Source organism: Perca fluviatilis, chromosome 4 (assembly GCF_010015445.1).
Source record: "Perca fluviatilis chromosome 4, GENO_Pfluv_1.0, whole genome shotgun sequence".
Lineage (NCBI taxonomy): Eukaryota > Metazoa > Chordata > Actinopteri > Perciformes > Percidae > Perca > Perca fluviatilis.
This window is the reverse complement of record NC_053115.1, coordinates 10,364,046-10,387,907: the sequence shown is the minus strand read 5'-3', so window position 1 is coordinate 10,387,907 and position 23,862 is coordinate 10,364,046. Positions and strand designations below refer to the sequence as shown.

At 40.4% G+C, this 23,862-nt stretch overlaps 1 protein-coding gene across 1 annotated transcript; it reads right to left on the bottom strand.

Annotated features, from left to right (window-relative positions):
• Positions 1-3,192: 3,192 nt before the first annotated feature.
• ell2 (elongation factor for RNA polymerase II 2) lies at positions 3,193-23,059 on the bottom strand. The gene is made up of 12 exons (XM_039797265.1): positions 22,870-23,059; positions 17,322-17,369; positions 16,479-16,603; positions 16,202-16,365; positions 11,852-12,111; positions 11,280-11,404; positions 7,845-7,917; positions 7,061-7,757; positions 5,141-5,213; positions 4,327-4,498; positions 3,976-4,020; positions 3,193-3,813 (listed from the first exon to the last, which is right to left on the bottom strand). The coding sequence occupies exons 1-12, from the start codon at positions 23,041-23,043 to the stop codon at positions 3,697-3,699; spliced, it is 2,073 nt and encodes a 690-aa protein (XP_039653199.1). The 5' UTR covers positions 23,044-23,059; the 3' UTR covers positions 3,193-3,696.
• Between the last annotated feature and the right edge of the window lie 803 nt (positions 23,060-23,862).

The following is a 23,862-nucleotide window of genomic DNA, read 5'->3' as shown; positions in this document are numbered from 1 at the left end:
TGTTAATCAGAATGACGTAAAAGTAAAGTCCCGCCCCCTTCTTAAAGAGATACTATACACTGTTGTGTATGCACAAGTTACGGATATTCAGAGAGGGTTAATATTATACAGTCTATGGTTTTCAATGATAATTAGGGATGGGGATATATTGATATTGATACCATTTCCGAGACTGCTTAACCATCCGAGTCTTTATCGATACCATTATCGATACTTTCTATTATTCTATGAAAAGTCCAGACCAGACGACAAATTCTTAGTCTTATAGAACTAGGGGTGCAACGGGTCACAAAACTCACGGTTCAGAGTCACGGATCGGTTCAATTTTCGGATCAGCAGAAAAAAGGGGTTTATTAATAATGTAATTAATAATACTGTAATAACAACTTTAAACAGTAACTTCTTTCACCAGTAGATTGCTTTTAAATTGCTGTTAAACGACAAAAACAGATGAGAAAAGGGTATTACAAAAACTAAGAATGCACCACGAGGTTTACCAGTTTCAAGTAAACGCACCATTTAGTCACGTCTGCGTTGTGTTTCCGACAACAGCAGTGACCATAGTGCTAGTGTCTTTTAGCTCATAGCTTTAGCGGCAGGCTGTTGGGTTGTATGTCCCGCTGTTGAAATCCTCCACAGTGAATACAGTCACATTTTACACCATTTAGCTGCCATCTACGTTACCTGCTGCCAAGTGTACCGTTAGTGTTAACTAGCAATGGGACTAATATTTTAGAATCAATGTATTAAGTAATTACATTTTACCAGTGGAAAAAGTTTGACGAAATGTGAGTGTATACTGGACCAGTGTAATATTCTGCACCATAGTAGATTAGCCATGGAGCTAATTGTGTGAAAAATGTAATACCATCTCTACATTTACATGAAACTGGTATTCAGTGTTATGACAGCAGTCTAAAATCGTTCAACATTGGACATATGACAGTGTATGAAATGACTGGCGGCGTTTATGCTTTGTTTGGAAGTTTTATCCCGTTCTTTAATTTAAATGTTTTAACCTATTACAATTTTGAATGGCTGAAAAGGAAACCATAATGCACATACAACAGAAGACATTTTCCAGTTAAAACTAAATTGATTTTTTATTGAAGTACACATACATTTTCAGCTGGGCAGGATCAGATTTCACCCAAAATTTACTTGATTTTCAGTGGTTTCTCATATCTGCCAGGGCATTTTAACTGTTGCTTTCTTATTAAGACTCTTGATCAACCCTCTTCCCTTGGTCCCTTCCGCCACATGAGTCATACGATGCTAATTCATGTTGATCAGAAATGCTCAGAAGGCTAAGAAGAAGACACACATGATGGGTAAAACCTTGAAGGCTCCTTGTAAAGCCCTGGCCTCCATCATACATTTGTTGGAGCGGCCTTTTCCGAATGAGCCATTGCAAGGGAAAACATGAACAAATAAACCAAAACACTGATCCTGTAGCCCACAGCTAAAGTAAATGTAAATCTCAAGTAGTGCCTGAACTCTTGTGAATGTTTCTTATCTGCTGTTGTGACCCATCCAAGATACAAGTGCTGATTTTCTGTCCAAAATAACTTGAGACAAGTCAAGGCAGGTCTGTAGTTATGTTAAATTGATTCTGACAGCTGAACAAAAGAGCCAGTCTGCTGCAGAGACCGACTATTTGATAGAATGCCACAACCAAAATATGAAATGGAGAAATAGAACTGACAAATATTTACTTAAATCTCCATTTCTGGGAGGGGAAAAAAAGGGGCTAAATTTTTTCCAATACAGGACAGACCCCCACATGTCTACACTAGCTGAATATAGACCGAATCAGACCAGACTTTTGAGAAGGGACTGACCACTACAAAAGTGGAGTCAACGTCTTTCAATTGCTGGCCTTTCTGGGGTCTCAGACTCCATTCAGTTTCACTTTTCTTCAATGAATGAGACATACATTCCAGTATTAAGGTCTCCTAAAATAAAGCCCCAATCAGAAATTTTACTCCATGGATGCAGTACCAGAAAAGTATTTAATTTTGGCAAACATTCCAACACAGGTTTGTAAACAATTTTTCCCTTGTTGAAATAAAGACTTTTCATAGAAGCCATTCTTCCATCGAACTAAATTCGTATCAATGTTTATTTAAAAAAAAAAAAAAAAAAAAAGAAAAAAAAAAAACACCTTCTGAAATCTTTCACTGCTCTGCATAACTCAAACTGAGAATCAAATACATTTGAAATCATAATACAGATTTGTCCTCTGATGGATGACACGTTTTTGCTTCCATCTTAAAACAGGAAGTCTGCCGCTGGATAAAGATGAAGAGGGGAACGCAACCCTTTCCAGGGTCTAGATATGAACCATTCTGGAAAATAAGGATCCTCTATATCTCTCCAATTAAGATCAGGTACTGTTACTCCAGCCAGGTTCATCGGAGCGCTCTGGCTGGTTCAACACTATAGCAGCTTTTTTTTGTTTTTCCATGTTTCTTACTTTTTTCTCAACATTTCTGTTTTTCCTTACATTTCACATAATGCACAACCGTACACACACACACACACACACACACACACACACACACACACACACACACACACACACACACACACACACACACACACACACACACACACACACACACACACACACACACACACACACACACACACACACACACACACACACACACACACACACACACACACACAACCTGTTTCCAGGCAGTTATAGTTCCTTTGTGTAGCCTGTGGACTCTAAGGGTCAGCCCAACTCCACATTTAAGTGTAAACTCCTTAAGGCACCCATAATGCACCGTGAAGACTAAACTCTGTTGGTGCAGGGAATACTTCCCCGTACTGACAGGGGATAATACTCCTTTAGTTAACCCACCCTCCCCATGTGGCCATTACAACTAAATTTACAATCCATGCACACATACTAGCTCAAGTGATTTCTCCTGCCTGTCTCACCCCCTCCCCTTCAGCCTCAAACAAACTAATGTGTTGAAGCAAGGTTATCCAGTACAATCTTTAAGAAAAGAGAGCAAAGAGGAAATGAGGCAGGAGAGTCATCTTTGCCAAATGAGATGACATAATGGATCTTGCGTGCAAAATGGCTTCACAGAGTCAAAACACATAAGGCCTCAATTTTTTTTTGCATTGTTTTTAACAAAAGTTAAACAATATATCATCTGCGGACTCTTCTTTGCACTGCGAGTCCCAAAATAAATAGATCTCCCTCTTTTTTTTTTTTTACTTAAATACAAGTTAATATTTTCTCTGATACTCAAAAATACTTTTGTTCTTTTTTTTTGCCTGAAGATAAAGTCCTTCAAAAGTTAGAAGCGTTGAAGATTTTCCCCAAACCCCTTCACACATGCAGGTAGCCCCTTCCACTGGTCCAGTGGTATGAAATTCCACAGGAGCTCATTGAGAAGAAACGGAGAAAGCAAAAGATGGGGGTATAGTCAAAGTAAGATTATTAAGATTGCAGGCAACAATGATGCCAGTGGAATCAAAGATTGGAAAAGAAGCAAGGAATGAAAAAGGACGATGAGAAAGGAAAAAGGGAAGGAAGACAGGTGGTGGGGGAGGGGCTGTTGTGGAGGCAGTAACTGAAGGGGTGTTAATAAATAACAGCCAGTTAGACACCCTCTCCTGGTTCGACACTCCTTTTCTCAATACTGATTAGTGAAGATGATGTGTGCTGTGATCTCAGCTCCAGGCCTGGGCTCTGCGCTGGTCAAAATCAGCTATTAGCCGCTTGATGTGGGCCAACTTGTTGTGCAGGTACTCGCAGCGCTGTTTCTCCTCGTGGTAGTTGGGGCTGTGCTGTAAAACAAAAACACACACATATCAGACTCCAGCCATCAACCCACAGCATCTCCTGCAAACAGGAGAAACGGGCCACGTTTTTGTGGTCTATAGAAGAAAAAAAAAAGAAAAGAAAAAAAACAACATCCTTATCAGATAGAAGTCTATGCAACTACTCACTTGTTTCATCTTTTTGTACTCTTTCAAGACTTCTTCTTGCACCTTCTGTAAAAATAAAAATGGTCACGTTGAATGCAAATCCACATCATTTATAAATATTACAAATGACATACCTTGCATTTACTATTGCTGTAACAGGAAAAAAGTGTTAACCAGTATGGGTGAAAATGCTGTGAATGCTACATTTAGCCAATAGAGAAACTTTACATTTAAAAACTTCAAAGTTGATTTGATAACTTGGCACCATAGCAGCTCCCTAAACAGGGAGTCTGAATGTCTGATGACAAAACACTAAACACTAATACTACAACAAAAACATCATCATGTGTGTGTCACGCTAACTGATGTGACCTGGTATTCTTTGGTGCCAGGTGCCAGCTTCCGGCACTTGGCATCCAGCTGGGTAAAGCGGCGGGTGATGTTCTCCACACGGGCATGTAGCAGGCGATACTCATCGTACTCGGCGTTGAAGTCATTCTTGTAGCTTTGCCGCTGGTCCATGGACACCATGGGCATGTATTTCCTGTGAACACAGAAAAGGAGTTTTACTAAATGACTGATAATAAAGTGGTTAAACACAAAATTATACAAAAAAAAAAAAAAAAAAAAAACACTCCACCATGAGCAAACACATCAAATTATCATTTCAAAAAAAAAAAAGAAAGAAAGAAAGAAAGAAAGAAACAGCACTCCACCATGAGCAAACTTTCCCTTATTTTTCCTTGTTGTGAATACACCTTGCTAAAAAGGTCATGATATTTAAAGAAAGGTGAGAGATCTGTTGAGCTTCTCCAATATGTGCAATGGATTACATGCTCCCTCCACTTGTTACCAATGACGTGCCAAAACAGTTCTTGTACAGCAAAGAAAGAAAAAGGCATCTGGATTTATTGCTGCATTCCTGAGTCCTAATTCTCAAGCTTGTCTTTTCTCAATTCCCCGTTTTCAATTCAATTTTATTCATAGCATCAAATCATAAGAGTTATCTCAAGACTTTTTACAGATAGAGTAGGTCTAGTCCACACTCCATAATTTACAAAGACCCAACAATTCCAGTAATTCCCTGTCCAAATGTTTCAAATTGTGAAATGAGAGACCGGAAAAAAGGTAAAGAGGGTCACGCTGTGGGAAAAGGAGAACTTCGAGGTATATCAAGGTTACTCACACTACATAGTCAGGCATCTCAATTGTGGAGGAGAATTCAGTGGATTGAACTGGCTTCTCTTTTTCTGATGAGTCTAAGGAGAAAAGTGTAAGAATGTAAATACTGCACTGATAATACACATTACACAAAATCAACACTGGATGGACAGGATAGAAAAAGCCAAATCTAAAAAAAAAATAATAAATCTAAAATGCACAGCAGCATTTGTTTTAAAGTGCTCATATTATGCTCATTTTCAGGTTCATAATTGTATTTAGAAATTATATCAGAATATGTTTACAGGTTTAATTTTCAAAAAAAACACCATATTTTTGTTGTACTGCACATTGCTGCAGCTCCTCTTTTCACCCTGGGTGTTGAGCTCTCTGTTTTAGCTACAGAGTGAGGCATCTCACTTCTGTTCCATCTTTGTTGGGAGTCGCACATGTGCAGTAACTAGGTAAGGACTACTAGCCAGTCAGAAGCAGAGTATGAGGGCGTACCACGCTAGCAGCTAGGCGAGCATTATAACGTGTTACAAAGTGACGCACGTTCGTCTCTGAAGTAAAGGCTGGACTACAATAGAGCTGTTTGGAGCAGTTTGTGAACAGTGTTTTCTGTTGGAGATGGTAAGTCCCTTTGGGGTGGACTTTGGGCTTTTTCACTTTGAAAACCTATAACGTGCACAAAAAAGATATATAAAAACACCAAAAAGCATAATATGAGCACTTTAAGTATTGTTGGGGGGGTTCTGCTATTTGTGCAGAATATACTGACACGCAAAGGAATTAAAAATACATAAAATAAGAGCTCCTGGCTTAATAGCAGTTATTAAACCCAGCATTAGCATTTTCTTGAGACAGAAAAGAGTGTCTCCAACTATAAAAATAAAATAAATATCAGGTAAACCAAAACTAAAGACCACAGAGTAAAGAAGAGCTGAGATCAATGCTTCATGTTCAGACAACGTCCAGTACATCAGTGTAATCAAATATCAAACTGTAACAGACCGATAAACATTGAAACATGGCGAGCAACAATCCAAAGTCTGAAAGATAAACTGGAGCCATGTCAGTCACAAGACATGTCAATGTCTGCTTGAATTACACACACACACACACACACGCACACACACGCACGCACACACACAGATGTTTGACTTTGAGAATATGAACATCTGTTAGCTTAGCCAGTATGTGCAATACCAGGACCCTAAATCACAACAGCAGCAGTCATTGTTAATTTCATTATTTACACCTGTGCTTTTCCTAATATTACATGTCAAATAGGCTTCTGTGAAAAAGGCCTATTGGAAAAAATGTTATTTCAATATTCATTGAGCATTTGTTTGGTTCTGACAAACTCAAGAGAAAATATCTAGATTTAGCAGCTAGATGCTAGCAACAGCTAGTCATCAACTTCCTCTGTCTGCTATTTGATGGGTAAGTGGCGTACAGTGGGTTAAGTCAAAGCTTGTTTGCAAATAACAGTTGTCTGCTATTATAGAAATGTGTGGGCTATTAATTCAATTAACTATACAGAGCTCAAATGCTACCCGGACTGCTGCTAATTCTCTGTGGGTTTGACACAACGATCAACCCCTTTTACATCACGTGTAAACTAATTCAGTGTTAATATAAAAAAAAAAATAATAAAAGATTAATGCACCTTTAAAAGATGTCCCCACGCCTAAATTACCACACACGCACTGACTAAAGTAATTGACTAAATAAAACTTGTAATTAGTGAAATAAAGAGTGCTCCCTGAGAGCATGGGTAAAAAAATATTTAAATATTAAATGTGCAAGCTGAAAAAGTTGAGGTGTGTGTGTAGAGCAGCAAAAGGGCTATACATGTAATGAAAAAACTGGTACGGTCATTTAAGTCTTGATACATTTGGTTCAGTGATGCGGATAATTAATAATTAAGACAGAAACGCACCTTGATCTTTGTGAGGATTCTTGTTGATAACGTCTCTGCTCTCCTCCTCAGCACTTCGCTTCTTTTTGGCTCTACGAGTTTCTTCAGCTTGCTCTGCTACACTGGGAGGACTTCTGCTACCTTTTTCTGTCCGTTTCCCTTTATCCCTCTCTCGATCCTTATCTTTGTGCTTCTTGGATTTCTTTTTAAACTTCTTGTTGGTACTGCTGGACAAGGGGGGGCTGGTGATGACAGTGGAGGTAACTGTGAGTGAGGTGCAAGGAGGAGGGGCAGGGGGAAGAGGAGGGCTGGGGGAGGCGGCTGGTCTTGGGACGGGGACAGGGTGTCGATAGCGGTCCTGCAGGGTCCTATCGGAGGAGAAGGGGCTGGGTGAAGGGTCTCTGCAGGAGGAACTCTGGTCCATAGGCAGGTCCTGGGTGCCACAGCCCTCCGGGGTGCTGGGTGAGTTGGAGTTGGAGGCTGGGCTGGGCTGCTGGTGAGAGGGTGCAGGGGGGTGGGACGAGATGGGGAGATGAGTGGGAGGGCCAGAGGTGACATTGGAAGGTAGGGACGAGTGTTTAGAGCTGGGGCTGCCTTCGTCCTCACGGCGGTCAGAGGAGGAGGATGAAGACGCGGCTGGCCCTCGATTGCTGAGGTGGGAGATGCGGGCTTTCTTGGGTGCCAAAGGATCAATGAAGTCAAAGTCTGACTGGCGCTTCTGGAAGACAACACCCAGAATTTAGCTAAAAAATGTTTTTTGCATACTTCACTGTGGGAGTGCGTTAGTGTGCATTTGCTCAGATACCTGGGGGGATGTGGGGACACTGTCTTTGGGAGGACTGCTTGATGAGAGGGTCTCAGTAGGAAGCCCCGATTTGCTGTTAAAGAAAAGGAAAGTGTTGTCAGTGGGGAGTATGGTGTAACAGAAAACAAAGGGCACATTAGGGTCCAGCACTCTTCTATCAATACCTGCTGAGGTAGTCATACTTCTATTTAAGCAATTGTTTGCAGAGTGTCCATTTTTTAAAACTCACAGCTCATGTTGTACACAGGAAGTTATTTTCACAGTGATCTATATTTTGCTGCTACGAGACAGCTGCTGCAGCTTGACGTGCAAACAAAGGCACAGAAGAGGACTGCAAGCTAGCACACATGTACAGTACAGGCCAAAAGTCTGGACACACCTCATTCAATGAGTTTCTTTTTATTTTCATGACGATTTCATGACATGAGATTCTCACTGAAAGCATCACAACTATGAATGAACACATGGAATTATGTACTTAACAAAAAAGTTTGAAATAACTGAAAACATGTCTTATATTTTAGATTCTTCAAAGTAGTCACCCTTTGCTTTTTTATTAATAAAAGGGAAATAATTCCACTAATTAACCCTGACAAAGCACACCTGTGAAGTGAAAACCATTTCAGGTGACTACCTCATGAAGCTCATTGAGAGAACACCAAGGGTTTGCAGCGCTATCAAAAAAAGCAAAGGGTGGCTACTTTGAGGAATAAAATATAAGACATGTTTTCAGTTATTTCACACTTTTTTGTTAAGTACATAATTCCATATGTGTTCATTCATAGTTTTGATGCCTTCAGTGAAAATCTACAATGTAAATAGTCATGAAAATAAAGGAAACGCATTGAATGAGAAGGTGTGTCCAAACTTTTGGCCTGTACTGTATGCAAACAAAATATTAAGAAAATAATAATAAAATGAGATTTAAAATGTTTAAGAGAATCTGTGGTTACACTTCACTTGAAGGTATCTACATAAGAGTGACATGACACTGTCATGAACGTGTCATAAACATAAACAAGTCATAAACGTTTATGACATAACACTTCTTTTAGTAATTTATTAACAGTAAGTATTCGTTTTTTGTCATGACAAGTTAGAATTAGGGTTCATGTGTCATGACAGTGTCATGTCACTCTTATGTAGAGACCTTCCAAGTAAAGCGTTACTGAATCTGCTTCGCAAGCTTGTATGAGTAAGGAAACGCATTGGATAGGTTTTTCAGGCCTCAAAGCTGTGGTTGACACATTTTTGCCGTAATTGGGCAAAAATTCCCAAATAATCTTTCAGGATATTGTAATTCAAGTGGTCTGAGAGAAAACTAGACTTCTGCTCCTCCTCTTGGTTCCATATTAAGGCTTTAGATAATCTAGCCGGAATGAGAGACTTTGGTCAATCACAGGTCAATTTCAGAGACGGGGAGCATTCCTATTGGCTGTTCTGTGAACGCATTGCCCTTGTGACAGAGACAGAGCTGCAGGAAGAGGACTTACTCTACAAATTCTGGCTTCTTTTTTTTGGCTCATTCTACCCACTTCAACTTTAAGGATTCACATAATGTAGGTTGGTGAGTAAAACTAAATGTAAAATTTACTTTTGATTGTTTACGACAAAACATTGTAGGACATCTTTAACTAGGACAACTTACAATCCTTCCCAAGAAATGATCACAAAATCTGTAAAGATTCAAGGTAGAACCCAAGTCACTTGTCTTTGAGAAAAATATTTTAAAATGCCTTTAAGATTAAAAAAACTACTTCAACGCATTTGGGCGTCCAGCCTTCTTCAGGGAGTTACATGCACAGGAGAGGGGTGAAACAATTCAAAGCACCAGGTGTGAGCTCATCATCAGGTGCAGACGTTCAGCAATCAGGGTAAACCCCTCTACAACAGTGTTCACTCAGTCGATCACAAAAAATGAATGCGTTCAGCAGGGGGGCATCGTCCCCAAAGGTCAACAGGGTGACTTCTCAAGATGAAGAAAAAGACAAAAAGGACAACAAGACAAAGAGAAGAAACATGTCTTAAAAAGGTCCCATGACATGGTGCTCTTTGGATGCTTTTATATAGACCTTAGTGGTCCCCTAATACTGTATCTGAAGTTTCTTTCCCAAAATTCAGCCTTGGTGCAGAATTACAGCCACTAGAGCCAGTCCCACAATGAGCTTTCCTTAGATGTGCCTTTTCTGTGTCTGGAGCTATTGAGGGGGCAAGGTGGAGTGTGGGGGTGTGGCCTTGACCAACTGCCACTTCGCTCTTTTGAAAGCCATGATGTCTCTCTCTCATGGGTGGGCCAAATTCTCTGGGAGGGCAAAGCAGAGAAAGGGGAGGTAACCTTGCTCCTTATGACCTCATAAGGAGCAAGATTCCAGATCGGCCCATCTGAGCTTTCATTTTCTCAAAGGCAGAGCAGGATACCCAGGGCTCAGTTTACACCTATCGCCATTTCTAGCCACTGGGAGACCATAGGCAGGCTGGGGGAAACACATATTAATGTTAAAAAACCTCAAAGTGAAATGTTCATGCCATGGGACCTTTAAACAACAACAACCTAAAGTTACAAACCCACAGTATTAACATACAAAATAAAAAGAAAAAAAAATTTGACAAGTGACTAAAATCTAAACCATCAAATGATTTAGATGTGCCAGATGTATTAAAGGAATTGAAAAATATCTTTCTTAAAAGACGAGTGCCTTGGGTTCTTCCTTGATGTCTATTGAATTGGTTCATGCCCCCTACCAAAGAGCTCTGTCTTGTTCACTGACACTAGTTCCAATAAGTTCTCCAATCTTTTCCGTTCTTCACTAATCCAACATAATTTAATTAAATATCAAATATCTATAAGCCATTTTGTATATTTATTTAGGACTAAATAACATCAACACCTAACATGATTGCATTACACTGTACAGTTGCGTGTTATTATTGCCACCCAGTCTCATGTCTAACATAAGGTAAATGAGTTATTACTGGAAAATGAAAACCTACTTGTGTATTACATGAGCTATTGATACACTTTGAAATGCTGAACTATTCCTTTAACATAATTTAAAGGATTGAAAGGTGGCAGTCAAAAATTGCCATTTGTCCTTCATAGAGCACAACAGCTGCTGGCCACAGCTGTGGTAAATTTGTGTCTGTTACAATGTGCTCCAATGACGACGAGTTTTCAACCCAGACCAAAAAACAAAATAAAAAATAAATATTGGGATACACAGTAACTAATATTACAGTTGGCTCCTTTATCCTTTACACAGTACTGTTGAATTGACTGTCACCTTCAGCCCTCAGGGGGTAGGCTACCACTTTAAACTAGTACTTACACTGTAGTGCAGTTACACACCATACAATGCAAATGCTTTATTAGTTCAAGTATCTATGTATTTAAGCCCAGAGGGAAAATTAAATGCTTAAAAAAGGTCATTTCTGTACCGAGCCAGGATCCGGTCAACCTGGGACTTTTCATCTTCAGAGTAGCCAGGCCAGTCTCGCTGGACATCACGATAAATAAAGTCCTTCAAGGAATATGTGTTGTCTTTGGGGTTCAGGTTTGCCACCTGTTTTGTACACACAGAGATACAGTTTAAAAGTTTAACTGACAGCATTAGAAGTATACATGTACAGAAACTTCACATTTCCTGTGCTGGCCTAACATCTGTGCATGCAAATAATGTTTAACGATTAAGTGGCTAGTTTATGGTCGAAGTGAATGAAGCCCTTAAACTGTGAACCGGATATCCTCAGGTAGATTTGTATACATCGATCTCATGTTTAAAAAGGGGGGTGATGGGATATGTGGGATCAAATTAGAGATACCTAAAAGAACACAGGTCTCAGTGTAAAATAACTGAGTAACAGCTTTTGCAAAAACAGAAATTACTACTGCTGGATTTTTCTCTATAATGGAGGATGTGTAAATACTACTCACTGGGTCACCTCTATTTTAAGTGGCTCTCTTTTAATATCGACAAGCATATCATGGCAAAACAAACACCTTACAGTACCTGTTGCAGGGTGGTCCCCAATGAGTTTCTGTCCTTCTGGTTAATACCATCCCGTTGCAAACGGGCAAGCACTTCCAGCTTCTTGTAGGACCTCAGTGCCATCAGGTGGATGATGCGGTCCCGGAACGGCCGCTGGGACACAGGGTTATTGGAAAGGCACTTACGAATAGTGTTGGCTGGGTTGATGGGTGTGGAGCGCTTGCGCTCTGGGACCACATCTGGGGCTGATAGCGCCGGCTTACGGATATGGACTTGCTTTCCTAGACACAGAAGGTAAAGAAAACATTAAAAGCCTCTTCTTCTCTGCAGGGAAGTTCATCTTACATTTTTATGTTGTCACATATTTGCTCAACAACACTCCTGCCTACAATCTTCAACTAACTTACTGAAGACAGTGTTCCATGTATCTACAAACATCCCTACCCATACATGACAATAAAAACAGGAGATTAAGGACATATGGAGTTTAATTCTATTTATCAACTCTTGTGCCACTAACTTTAAAGTAGAGACATTTCAACTCATTCAATGATTTTCAACCGCAGAGTATCGTTAAGACAATCTGCTTCCTGTTAACACCAGGAAACGAATGTGCATTGTATGCAAATGGTCATGTGATATGCATTGTCAGATGTGTTATATGGACGGAGATCATTTCTGATACGGAGCCTAAACGCTTGTGTGGACGGAGAGAGTTTTTGGTTCAGAATGACGTTTGAAAGAGGTCTCTCTCTCTCTCTCTCTCTCTCTCTCTCTCTCTCTCTCTCTCTCTCTCTCTCTCTCTCTCTCTCTCTCTCTCTCTCTCTCAAAAAAAAAAGGTAGAAAAATATATAACAAGATTTTTGATCATTATTGGTGCTTATTTCTTAGAACTTAATCAGAACAGGTGAAAGTGCTTGAAATGTAACAATTTTGTAACTGTGTGGGAATAGCAGGTGCAGAAAGACAACATAGTTTCATAGCACCTACATTTCAATACACTCGGATCCAGTAGACCCAAACACCTCATATGTAATAGTTATGTGTAGGGGTGTACCATTTGCAGTCATTGAAAATAAGTAATTGTTTATGTTCTTCACAGAAATGAGCCAAGGCCAATGAGTTTGAGTTAGAAGAAATGATAAATGGCATAATTTCTCTTTTAGCAAACATTGAAAACGGGTCCCACAGACCTGAACGACACACAAGGGTTAAGAAATTTTGGTTGAAGAGAAAGGAACCCCTCTCCCATCACTCATGGTCAAAAAGAAGAGGCTAGGAGCAATGTGTAAACGTACACACTTTGTTACATAAGCTTTTCACCTGCAGCAATCTGCAGTTAGACAAAGTAAACGCAAAGTTTTCTCCTTCACAAATAATCATTCTGTACATTGAGAACTTAAGCAGAACAAGAGTTTAGTAACAAAGAACATTAATTGCCACGGATTTTAAAATGACACGGGTTGTGCAGCTCTCATTAAAATATACAGGCTACAAAGATAAAAAAGAAACACTGTTACAGACTGTTACCTGAAATTAACAGCCTGTGAAAACAAGAAGCTAAAGGCCCTTTTGCATTAGAATGCTCACTCCAAACCAGCTGCTACAAGCTGCTGTTCCACCCCTTTTCTCTGCCGCTCTTCTCGTTTCCCAGTTTCCATCTGGGCCACTGTATGCAAATGTATCCCCAGGGCTTAGAAAAACAGGCCTGAGGAGGTTTTAACTGTAAAAAATTACTGTAATAAAGTGCATTCAAAGAAGCAGTTGTCTGTCTGACATTCTTACAGATTTTCGTTTGCATACGGGGCTCATGCCTTAACAAGACAAAAGACCTCCGCAAGAAATTAAGTTACAGTCAAACTCTTGACAGAGCAGTGACAAAAAAGTGAAAGCTGTATTAACCGAGATCCTTCTGTTTAAACAATACAAGCACTCTTAACAAAGTACACCTGGCTGTCTTATCTTTCCTCCTTCCTCCAGAGACAATTTTCTAATGTATTGGTGTGTGAGTGGAAGAGATAAGAGCTTCTCACAGAAAGAGAAAAGGATGCTTGATTTAAGTTCTCTGCACACCAAAGGCCAAACCGACTGACCTGACCAGTCAGATCATAGCAATTGAATTAATAGTAACCTATTAACTTATATTATATTATATTATATTATATATGCATCCCTAGTAGTGATTTACACAGACCAAACTATTTTGCATCTAGTCTGAGGGACGCTACTCTTCCTTTGCTGGCATGCTCATTTGTTTTTATATTTTTACCATATTATCTTGGTGTAAAACTGAAAAAGCATTGTAACACTGTTATTCATTGTAAGCAGGTATACTGTATACACCTCAGCAATTGGCTAGGCCTGCATGATATGAGGAAAATCTGCAATAACATTGTTCAATATTACGATGATGATATGACTGGTGATAAATAAAGAAATATTGAAGTGTGCATATTAACTATACATTTCCTGTGTCAGCGTGGTTGTCTTTAAAATCAGAACCAAATTACTTCTGTGCTCGTGTAGGCAGTGGATAAGAGACTGCGACAGAGCAGATTAAAATATTGCTTTCTACATGTCTGCATGTTTGTTGTTGAACAAGTTTATTGTTTTTTACCCGCGAAGGACCAAGCGGAGGGACCAAGCGGAGGGACCAAGCGGCCCGCTGGCTAGTTAGCTAATGTTAGCTTGCTAATTCCACCCAACACACCTTCATGCTACACAGGTTACATAAAATGAGCCAAACAAAGTTCTCATCGGAAGATAGAAATGTGCTTTCCTATCACATGACAAGATTGTGTGAATGAAACATTAACTTGTTACATTTTACTAATTTAGTGTCTGCTGGCTAGTTAGCTAGCTTGCTTGCTAGGGGGATCAGTTATCAGTCTAGCACTAACCACAGTGCAGAGAGAGGTCGACGGTCTTTATATTAAGTTTTAAGTATTTACGGTTATTTTATTAGGTTGTTTTTTAACGTGTAGGTACATACATCTTTTAAAAGACTTGTTTATGTTGAAATAAATATACCTACACAAGTAGTTAAGTATCTCATACGTTTGCCATCATCAAACTACCAGCCTAGCTTACCGTGTCCTCTCTTATAGTACTGCAAAAGTTACTTATGACAATTCCAGCTCTAATATAAAAATGAAGACGCTAGACCAGCCTTAGCAATGCAGTGAGCACTGAGAGAGTGAGAGTTACTGTACCATCAAAACAAAAAACAGCTGATTTCTTAAGCAAAATGCAAATCCTTCTTAGAAATAATCGCATCATCACACAAGCTGTGTGTGTGCACATTTTTTGCAACGATGTCCTCCACATAGCTATGGTCCTCCTCACCAGTGGCAACGTTACTACCGGCTTCCATAGTGAACCAACAGGCTAGCTATCGGCGGTGCTAGCTTGTGATTCTTGTCTCTCAAAGCGGGCATAAAAGGTAATAACAAAGCCCACCCATTTAGAGTGAAGACAGGATTGGTCAATTTGACTGTCAATTGAAGTTAGTTTCTCATTGCCATCAACCATTGCTCTTCCCTCTGTAAATTCATAGCTGGACCACCAATCAGATCTGAAAGCAATACATTTTCTTCGTAGCAACAGCAGTCAGCAAAATTCTGATAGGTTGACAGTTCATTTAACCCTTTACATTCCAATACAAATAGGTTTATAGGAATAGGCAGGTTTGAAGGGGTTATTTCCTCAAAAAAAAAATTGTTTAGATGTTGATTGTCAAATTATGAATTGAAAAAAATGTATTTACAACCAATGACTTTTAAAATATTTTTTTGAATATCTCAGGCCCTGGAGGGCCCTGATGGGTCCCCACTGGTAACAATAGTTGTCTCTACAACGGCCTCTGTGATCTTCTGTCCGCTGACATCACTTTGTGTGTGTATGTTTGTGTGTGGAGGAGCTCAACCTTAACACAGAGCAAGGGAGGGGCTGCAGCATGATGATAAATACTAAAGTTCTTAGGCCCGGGACCCGTTTAATACCAGGTTTTGGTACAAATAAGTCCTTGCAAGTGATATGTGCTAAACACAAATGACCGTGACACTTTCAGAACAATTTTGGCAGGCTGCGAGTCAATAAAACAGAAATAGCTTTACCAGCAACCTTTGGACCTTATCAGTCAGACTGCTAATCTGGAAAACACTGAGAAGGCAAAATGGCTTAGTCCGTCGCAATAATGCCTTTGAAAGGAGTCGGGCCATCAGCTATCACCTACTCAGTCCCTGAAAAAGGGGCAAGTTTGAAAAGAGAGGAGAGGTGTTGATAGAACGTAAAGTCATTCTGGTGCCCGGGGATCATACCTGGCATCTGCCTGTGGCACATGCAGAAGTGAGATTGTAGTAAGGGCCTTACCTCTGTACTGGCCCCCAGGCTTGATGACTTTGGTCCCACGTTCACGTGTGTCCTCCACGGCCTGGGTCATGCGTTCCCGGGTCACCTGGTAGGAGTCATTAGTGGCACACACTGTGACCTTGTCCTGTACGGTCGCCAACAATGCCAGGTGTGAGGCCCCTGAGCTGGAGACAAAGAGGCAGTATGAGAGAGAAATGCGAGGCAGAGAGCGATTACCTTCTAGCAATGTGTGGTAAGACACTAACAGTTGGCTCAGCTGACCAGTGGTTACCATTACCTTGACACATACTGATGGATGCACTCAAAGCTTCCCTGAGGGTTGTCCTTGCCCACATTAGACAGGTAGAAATCAAAACTGTGGAAGGTGTCGGAGGAGGAATCAGTCTTGGGAATTTTAACGCGCTGTTAAAAAAGAAAAGAAAAAAAAGAAAATCATACAATAAAAAAAATTTAACAAGTTATAGTATCTATACACCTCTACAACTTAGCACATGTAAGCAAAAACAGTAAATTAAAAAAGGTGCTGTAGGTAGGATTGTGAAGATCCAGGACTTTGACAACTTCTCAGTCCCTCCACTCTTTCTGCTAAAGCCCAAACTGTCTCCTAAGCCCCTCCCCACACAAGGGAGAGCTGTGCACGATAGAGCACGTGTGAAGAGGGTGGAAGGGAAGGAAACCTATCTGCAGCTCCTGCGTGGGGGAGGGAAGGACGCTATGAAATGCGTGTGCCTGAGCAGTGATTGACACACAGTTAAGACACCCCCCCGGCCCTGATTGGAGCATCTGAACAGGGAGCGGTGGATTTTTGCAAATCGCACTACATGCTGTAGGTGGTGCCAGAGGAGCCATATATTTTTTTTTTTTAATTACCTGCTTCATGTAGTTCTACTCTAACATAGGGTCAGTTTTAGAAAATATGACAGAAAGTTTGTTTTATAAGGCTTACCTACTACACCTTTAAGGAATTACTACATAAGTAACTTGTCATTAATGGATGAAAAATTAAACTTGCCACCTGAAACTGAATTCTTTTTTTATTTAATTATTATTTTTTTTTTTTTTTTAAACACGTCAGGAATTCACAATTTGCGATGTGATCACTCATCTGGGAAGTACTTACCCCTTGGAGTCCCTTGAATTGTATTGTTGGCTGCAAAGAAGGTACATTCTGAAAGTAAAGAGAAACAACAGTTCAACCCATACCAACACTTTGGAAATGTAAAGGATTATTGGGAGAGCAATACCAGCTGGATAAGTAACAAAGAATAGCTACATTAAGAAAATAAATGGTCTAGAACCTAGGGGTGGAACGGTACATGTATTCGTATTGAACCGAAACGGTACGGGCATCACGGTTCAGTGCATGAATTTACACGGAGAATACACGGTATAAAAATAAATAAAACTCGTAAATTATTGTAATGTGGAACTACTGTTAAATACACGGGTTGTCCATCAGGACAAGATGACGTTGCAAGTACAGCACAAGGCTCTGCGTCTCTCCAGTTTTTGCGAATTAGTGATTGTTTATTATTGGCAGTGCATTTCCCTCGATACAACCATGGGAATATATTGTGCAGTAGACAAGAACTTTTGGACATCCATGCACCCTGCACGAGCAACGTTTTTCCAAATCTTCAACTTCCACCGGAGATAGCCAAGACGCCGAGGTCTAACATATCAGCTCTCCGGGGAAGAAGGGCCAGGAGGCGGTGTCAAGACCGTAAACTGAAGCGGGGAAAGCGCGGTGGCCTACGAGCTAGGCTAAGGCTAACCACTACCAGCTTATTTTTAACCGAAGTGCGGTCACTGGCGAATAAACTGGATGAAATACGACTCTGGATTACCTCTCACAGATGGATTATGGACTGTAATATCATGATTTTCACTGAAACCTGGTTGAACAGTCGAGTTCCAGACGTTGCAATCATGCTGGAGGGGCGGACTATGTTCAGAGCTGACAGAACAACTGAAGACTCCGGTAAGACCAGAGGTAGTGGTTTGTGCATTTATGTCAACAATGCATGGTGTACAAACGCTTTCATGACTGGGAGTCACTGTTCTAAGAACCTGGAATATCTGTTAAATGCCGGCCTTTTTACCTACCCAGAGAATTCACGTGTACTGTTATCATGGCCGTTTATGTACCCCCTGATGCCAATGCTAAGCAAGCAATGAAAGAACTACATGCTGCCATTAGCAAACTGCACACCCAGAAGGGGTGTTTATTGCTACAGGGGATTTCAATCATTCAAACCTCAAGTCTGTACTGCCCAAGTTCTACCAACATGTCTCCTGCCCGACCAGAGGGGACAGAATCTTGGACAAGGTACACAAACCTCCCGAGGACTACAAGGATACACCACTACTGTTAACATCTTAATTTACACACTTCAGGCTGTTGCAGCTAGCTAAGGGGAGAGACTGTCTGACACTAGGTGGTACAGCCTGAGACATGCACAATAAAAAAAAAAAGAAATTGCCTTCTGCATTTTTGTTTTGCTTCTCCCTCAATTGTAACGAACTCGTACCAAACCGTGACTTCTGTTTACCTTTAAGGGATGTAATGGTATGAAAATGTAACCTCACGGTTATAGTAACCAAAATGGTCAGGTTTCGGTATTATCGCGGTATTTTTAAAAGTGTGTTCAATAAGCACCGATAGACTTACACAAGCCGAAATTGTTTCAAAAAGTGTAACAGTGTTTATTAGATTTTAAAAATATAGGCATAAAAAAAATATATATATAGAGGCGCGCGCATACATATACATACATACATACATACATACATATACATACATACACACACACACACACACCTATTACAGTGCACATATCCATAATGGAGCAAACAGTGTAATACAGCTTTAATAGCTAAGCACGTGGCTCCACAGTGCTGGTCTGTTTACTGGCATTGCAAATTGCAACACAACCTGAATATCAACACATGGCTGCACAAGTAATAAACAATCTGCACATCTTATGCAATAAGAAACATAGCAACAGCAATATTATCAAGGCAATAATATTGCGCTCTCACTCCAAATAAATGTCATGTCGTAACACAAGCTAAACTACTAGAACCTGCCATACTATTTGACTGACTTCAGAATTCCAAACATTTGGTTGTAGAACCAGCAGAGCCTTGGGGTCCTGTCACACCAGGCATACTGCAAACCTAGCACTAACAACGCAATACTAATAAATGTTGCACTTTAACATTGTGTTAAGACTACAGCCGGCAGCAAGGGTACTTTCTGTGCCTGTGTGAGAGAAAAAAAACTAGGGGATAATATGTATTCATAATGCAAAAGGAGAAAACCTGAAGAGCCAGCATTGCAGAAAGACAATCTCTCTCTAACTGTCACGCAAAGTTCTGTGAATCTGTTGACAGTGTTGTGCTATGTCAGTAATATGAATTAAGAATATGTCTGTCTAGAGAATATGTCGGTTGCAACCGGCATAAAATGTTTAGAAAAATAGTAAATAAAAATCACCATGACAATTTTCTAAACCAAAAGGTGATGTCATATTGCTTGTTGTGTCTGACAACCAGTCTAAAACCTAAATACATTCAGTTAACAACATTCCTCACATTTGAGAGGCTTGAGTTCAGGAATTTTCAGTGTTTTTGCTTAAAAAAAATTAAAAAAAAATAAAAATGACGATCGATAGTGAAATAGTTTCTTTCCGTTAATCATCTGAAACTGGCAGTCTGGCTACAGAAACCATGGTTAACTGTCAGCCACAAATACTTAATGACAGCCCACTGACAGCCAACATTTGGCTTGGTCTTTACAGATGAAACAATTTAGGTCAACTGTACCTCTATCTTCCTTTTAGGTGGTTAAGAGGTAGGTGGTAAGTAAAATTGTCGCTTTCATCTGAACATAAGCAGTGGATTTTGGACAACACTCAAATACAGCAAATATTTTGAAGAAGATATTTTAAAAATGTCTTTGTTTTCTGTAGGTTTGCAGGTTTGTGTTGGTGGTTACTTGAAATTGAATTGACAGCCACAAATATGCAGTGGCTGCTCTGGTTCAGTATAGGTTAGGATGGGAACGCACAGGAACTGCTTCTTCACACAGCTACGGCCAAGAAACCAGTTGGCTTGATTATAGATCATCATTTAACTTCTTAAATGTTGCATCAACTGGTTTGAGTGGAATGTGCATTTTATTAACAGCTTCTCTTCATAAATTAAAATATGCTTGATAACTCGCACATGAAAGAAGATGCAGATCATTTTTGATGAAATGTTTCGGACTTGAGGAACACGCCGACTTATTGGGACTTTAGCTTATTCACTGTATCCCCAGAGTTTGATAAGTCCATACCCTTCTCATCTCTGTGCGTGTCGTAACTCTGACGCACCCACCGCTAACGTCGCTTAGCAGAGTGGAGTGATATTACTCCAACTCTGAGCAAACTCCAGGCTAACTCACCTCACCACAGGGCTTCTCAGGTGTGAGCACATCACTCCGCCCAAGTAGCAGTGCTTCGCCTTCTGAGAATTAGTTCCCAGTATACGGTTAAAATATGGCTGTGTCTCATGTGACCTTGTTATTTGTACACGCTGTGACTATACAAATCACAACATGTAAATAGGAAAATGTTGGCATTATTTTGTCACTTATTGGGAGCAGTAGGCTAGTTGGAGCCGGTTACCTCCAGGATCAGTGCTAAGCTAGGCTAGCGGTGGGTGCGTCAGACAGAGTTACAACACGCACGGAGATGAGAAGGGTATGTATGGACTTATCTAACTCTGAGGGATACGGTGAATAAGCTAAATTCCCAATAAGTCCTTTAAGCAGCACCATGTCATGGTGGTTACTCCAAGCCAATGACTGACTCCCTCCCCCACTATCTATACACTTACTCACACACACTATACAAGTCCTCACACACACAGTTCTGATCACATTTCACATCACCACAGAAAGACAAAGATAGCCAGCTTCTATAGTTCGATGACTGGTTGAGCTACAACACACATTACTGAGAGGGAGAGAGAAACAAAAAGCAGGCAGTTTTGGCTGCTCAGTCAGCAAGAGATTGCAGGCTGCCGTTCAATGCAGCGTACAGACCAACATTACCACATCCAATAAGGTTGTAGCATGGGCTGTCACAAAAGAATTCCTTCAACTGAGTGACGACTCGGTTTTCCAGTTGTCTGAAACTAGGATAACTAAATAATCACTTTAAACTGTGTTATTGATCCACATTTCATTTCATTATATTGTGCTGGCAGTGAGCAAAGGTTTCAGCATATACATGGATTTGAGTAGTGTGTGGCATACAGACACAGACCATGTGCCATAAAAAGCAGTCAGAGACCTATGAACACCACAGCCCCATGCTAAGCTACATCAGCCCTAAGCAGAGACCTAGGCCCAGTCTGTGTGTTATGCAACGGCGTTGTTGGCAGACTTAAGGTCAGGTAACTTGGCTTCATGCCTCTGCAACTCAAGACTGCAGAGGTCCATATTAGTTCACCTGTCTAGCACTTCTACAAGATTACACCATTTGAGCAGTTCAAGATTAAAGTTATATTTAATCTGCACAGGTATGCAGTAAGGTATTAGCACACTCAGTTTCAAAAGCTTTGAAATGACGTGGTGGTGTCAAGCTCAGGGGTGAAATTCAGTACATTTGATGAGGTAGTTTTGCCAGAGCTAGAACGTACATGAATAAACTGTATTTTGAACAAAATAACACTGATAGCGAGATCTATTATTTTAAAAGAAAATTAGGTTTTGCTGAGATCAGATACCATATATTTGTAACTGCTTTTTTGCCAACTCCTCTCATGCAACTTGAAGTAAATGGGACAAAAAATGATATATTTGTCCCGTGTAGGCCTACACATTTGAGACACTTGCTCCTAACGTAGCTAGCGTTATACATCCTGTAGCTACAGAGTGGCAGCTCGTTTGACTGCAACATTTTATAATTAAGTTAAATGGCTGTAAAGGGATGAGCCTGACTGTGAGCTTCATACCCCTCCCAGGTTGTGATGCGACTTCGTCCAACTAGCTACAACTTCTAACCATATGGTAAGCTGACCAGTCACCAACATGCTTGAAACGCCACTAACTTGTTATCAAGTTACATTAATTTATCCGCAGATGTTCATCCTGCCACTGACGCTTGTCGAATGAAAGTTCATGTTAGTTATTTAGCTAAGCTTTTACTTAAAACTCTCCTTAAAACTCTCTTCTTAAACTTGTCTGGTGACGAGTGTATTCGTCGATATGAAATTACATATTTCCTAATTTGGTCAAAGTAACGTTAGTTTGGAAAGCAAAAATGGATTTGGCTAGCCAGCACAGCACAGTGCAGGGACTCACACTAAAGAGCTAACGCTGGCTAATCAGAGCGTCTAACTTTACCAACAGGGTTTCTAGGTTAAATAACATTTGTCAGTTCTTAAAACCAGGCCAGAGCTTAAGGCCAAGGCCTCATTTAACTTCTTCGGTTGGTTAATTTAATGACACAAGACTAATACAATCAAAAAAACAAGCAGAAAGTCGCTCTGTCAACAGCTTAGCTAACTTTGTAGCTTTAGCTGTGCGTGGCAGCTGGGCTACCCAGCTGAGACAAGCTGTGTCAGCCCGACAGTCCTGGCTCATTTATACTGAAATAAACGGCCGTTTCACTCACCATACAATTTTGGTAGCTCTCTATTGCTCTCAGCGCTGTCTCGGTCAATTTGACGTGTAATACGGTGACTCTATCTGCGCTCTCTTGGCCACAATTTAATCCGTACCTCCCATCCTCGGAGAGCGCCGCCATCTTTACCAGCCCTCCACCATCGTCCCTTTGAGGCTGGAGCATTTTAGCAGCCCAGGCTCCCTGTGCTCACTCTGGCCCGGGGAGGGACTACAGCGGCTGCCCACAGGGCTGAAAGTAGTGGATTGGTCTTGATTTGCTACCTTGTTAGTTTTTCACTTTCCAACCACAGTAAACTTACATTAACGTTATAGCACGTATCGTTGTGCTTTAGACTGTGGTGTAATTAAGAATTTAGAGGTACTTTACTTTAGTAGGCTATTAGTGTTACACTAGAAATACCAAGTAAGCATTACAACAGTGTAGAAATTGATTTTTACGTGTAAAAGAGTATTTCTACACTGTTATAATGCCACTTTTACTTTTTTAATACAGTCATTGATCTTAGCTACTTATTCCACCACTTGCTTTAGAATATATGGTTTAGGCTACTTATACAACTGGGTTTATGTTGTCATGTTTGGTCTTTTAAAGCCTTATTAGAGGAAACATTCTAGAAACTAGTTTCCTATAGCCTCTCTCTCAAGCCCCCCCCACACACACACACACACACACACACACACACACACACACACACACACACACACACACATACACCATACATGTAGTTATCTCTTGGCAAAACTGCCTCTGCCTGCTGTGTTTTTGCTGACATGTTAGAACTAATTCTAGCCTGCTGAAAGTGTTAAATGTAGCTTGTGTAGACTATACTTCAGTGTGAACTCAGTTTTGTTCAAATACAGTTTAGCAAGCATTGCAATACATATCCCCAAAATCTAAATGTATGTACCATAAGATTTTGAACTACTTACTACCTATATTGGTACTACTGCCTATATTGGCTTATATGTATGCATACATTTT